The 2728-nt window shown below is 38.6% G+C and overlaps 1 protein-coding gene across 1 annotated transcript; it reads left to right on the plus strand.

Moving 5' to 3' along the window:
• The first annotated feature begins 828 nt into the window (after positions 1-828).
• Positions 829-2479, plus strand: LOC132286388 (GATA transcription factor 12-like). The gene is made up of 2 exons (XM_059788722.1): positions 829-1452; positions 1589-2479. The coding sequence occupies exons 1-2, from the start codon at positions 1153-1155 to the stop codon at positions 2261-2263; spliced, it is 975 nt and encodes a 324-aa protein (XP_059644705.1). The 5' UTR covers positions 829-1152; the 3' UTR covers positions 2264-2479.
• Positions 2480-2728: the final 249 nt, after the last annotated feature.

Here is a 2728-nt window from a genome sequence, read left to right on the forward strand (position 1 = left end):
CAAAAACTAAATGCATCTTTCATCACACCAAGTGCTTAACCCGCGATGCATCACAACCTCGACTCATGCAACCTACAACTAATCCCATGTCATGCCAAGCATGCAACAAAAATCATGCATATGCATGTCCAAATCTAGCATACATCACATATCATGCTCATTACCTTAAAATCGAATCATGTTAGACAAATAACATATGCACTTAGCACATAAACAAGGAAACTAACATGCTCTTCTACAAAAATGCACCTAACAATGCATGAAGACCAAAAATTGAGAAACCCACATGTCTCTCTCAAATCCTACTAACCCGTCTAAGTCAAAGACAAATGAGTACCAAGAAAATCAACTAATACAAATGCACGTCATTAATCAAATTCAAGTGCTCACGACCCAATGCAACCCACCAAATGAATGCACTGATAAAACCCCGCATCGCAAAGCACATAAACACTTAAATCATGTTAAGTTATATAATGAAAACATTAAATACTTAAGCACAAAAACATACAAAATGAATTTTTTTTTTTTTTTTTTTTTTTTGAGTAGGAGCTCTGTCCCATTTTAGTAATCTATTTTTCTCTTTTTACATGTCTCAAATTAGTTGTTTTCTTTGAAAAGTCAAAGTAAATAAATTCTATATTTCTATTATTGTCCTTTATCTTTTTAAAAAATTTCAAATTTTGTAATTATATATATTTAAATTAGAAGGAATAAATTGGTAATTTTAAAAATGGACAATACATTAAATGTATGTCCTCTTAAAAATTTTCATTTTTAAAAATAGACTTTTATTGTGGGACGGAGATAGTAGTTTAGTTTTGAAAAAATAACTGCAATCGTGAAAGAAATAAAAAATAGAAAAAGAAACAAAAATGAGTGCATAACAACTTTACAGAACTAACAAGTGACTTCTCTTGCCTTTATTTAATGAATTATTTGAGAAGTAAAGATGCTTCAATTTTCTCAATTTCTAAATTGGCCCCTTTTCTCACTCATCAAAACCCACACCACTTTCTCAGCTCACCTTTGTCCGTCTGTCATCTGCAAACGCAATCCAACGCTTACTCTCTCTCTAACTTTTTATCTCTCTAGATTTCTAGGAAACCGTTACTTTGCAACTCACCCTTGTGAAACCACACCTCATCAACAATGGCAGCATCGGACTTCTACATCGGCGGCTTTTTTGGCTCCCTCAACAACCAATTCTCGCCGGAAAGTCGCTGCTTTGATCAGAAACCATCCGATAACCACCACTTCGCCATTGACGACCTGCTCGACTTCCCCAAGGAAGACGAAGTCATGACCGATGCTTTCTTCGACAGTTTCGCCGGGAATTCCACTGATTCTTCCACACTCACCGCAGTTGACAGCTGTAATTCCTCAGTTTCCGGCAACATTAGCTGCCGGAGCTTCGCTGATGCTCAATTTGCCGGCGAACTATGTGTTCCGGTAATTTCTATATCAAATTTCTTGAAAAACCATGTAAAATTTCAACATATATATATATATATATATGAAAACAAAAATTATATATATACATAGTTTATTGAATTTTGATTTTGATTTTTTTTTTTTCAATTTACAGTACGATGACTTGGCTGAGCTCGAATGGCTCTCGAACATCGTTGAAGAATCATTCTCAAGCGACGATTTGCAGAACCTCCAACTGATCTCCGGTGCCAAACAACCTCCCACCGACACTTCATCTTCCGAAACAACGCAAGAAATTCGCCGGAAAACAACTTCCGCCGGCAACCACTCGCCGGCGTTTCTTATTGACGTGTCCGTTCCAGGCAAAGCCAGAAGCAAGCGCCCACGCGCAGCCCCATGCGACTGGTCCTCCCGCCTCCTCCTCCTCTCCCCCGCCACGCCACCACCATCCTCGGCCGCAATTAACAAATACGCTTCCAAAACGACGCCGTCGAGGGCTTCTGAGACCACCGGCCGGAGGTGCCTTCACTGCGGCTCTGAGAAGACCCCGCAGTGGCGGGCCGGGCCCATGGGCCCGAAAACGCTCTGCAACGCTTGCGGAGTCCGGTTCAAGTCGGGTCGGTTGGTACCCGAATACCGACCCGCAGCGAGCCCGACATTTCTGTCGACGAAGCACTCGAACTCTCATAGGAAGGTTCTTGAGCTCCGGAGACAGAAGGAGCTCCACCAACAGTGTCTCAGTCAAACCTCAGTTTTCAGACCATCCAACGGTGATGATGATTACTTGATTCATCATAGGAACGGTCCTGATTTCAGACGCATGATCTAGTGTGTGCTGGAGCAGAATGTTATGGAGGAACTCTAAGTTTTAACAATTATTTCCTAATTTTGGACCATGTTTAGAAGATGTTTAATTTTCTCTAAAAAAAAAAAAAAAAATGGAGGGAGAAGATGGTCAAATTCATTGTAGAATGTAATGTTCTAAAAATTTTCTTCTTTGGACCTAATTTGAGATGTTCAGAATCAAATTTTTTTATTAAATTTATCTTTGAAATTTTTTTTTTTGCTGAGAAATTAGATTTATTTGCTTGGAAATATCTATTGAAAAAAAGTAGTCTGCAATGATGAACAAACCATGGGCCATAGATGAGACTTGTGCCCATATCATGTCAAAAGGTTTAATTTCTTGCACATGGACAGGTCATGGGTTCAACAGAACCTGAATATCAAGAGATTTTTTTTGTTTATTTAAATTTGAATTATTATTATTATTATTTCCATATATTGTCACTAT

This window comes from Cornus florida, unplaced genomic scaffold (genome assembly GCF_030987335.1).
Source record: "Cornus florida cultivar Cherokee Brave unplaced genomic scaffold, ASM3098733v1 CherokeeBrave_3.0.0_Hap2_Chr11, whole genome shotgun sequence".
NCBI lineage: Eukaryota > Viridiplantae > Streptophyta > Magnoliopsida > Cornales > Cornaceae > Cornus > Cornus florida.

Bases quoted from the DNA above. Each gene is read 5' to 3' on its own strand.
- LOC132286388 (XM_059788722.1), top strand. From the start codon at position 1,153: ATGGCAGCATCGGACTTCTACATCGGCGGCTTTTTTGGCTCCCTCAAC. The intron at 1,453-1,588 runs GTAATTTCTATA...TTCAATTTACAG, and splicing joins CCGGCGAACTATGTGTTCCG to TACGATGACTTGGCTGAGCT.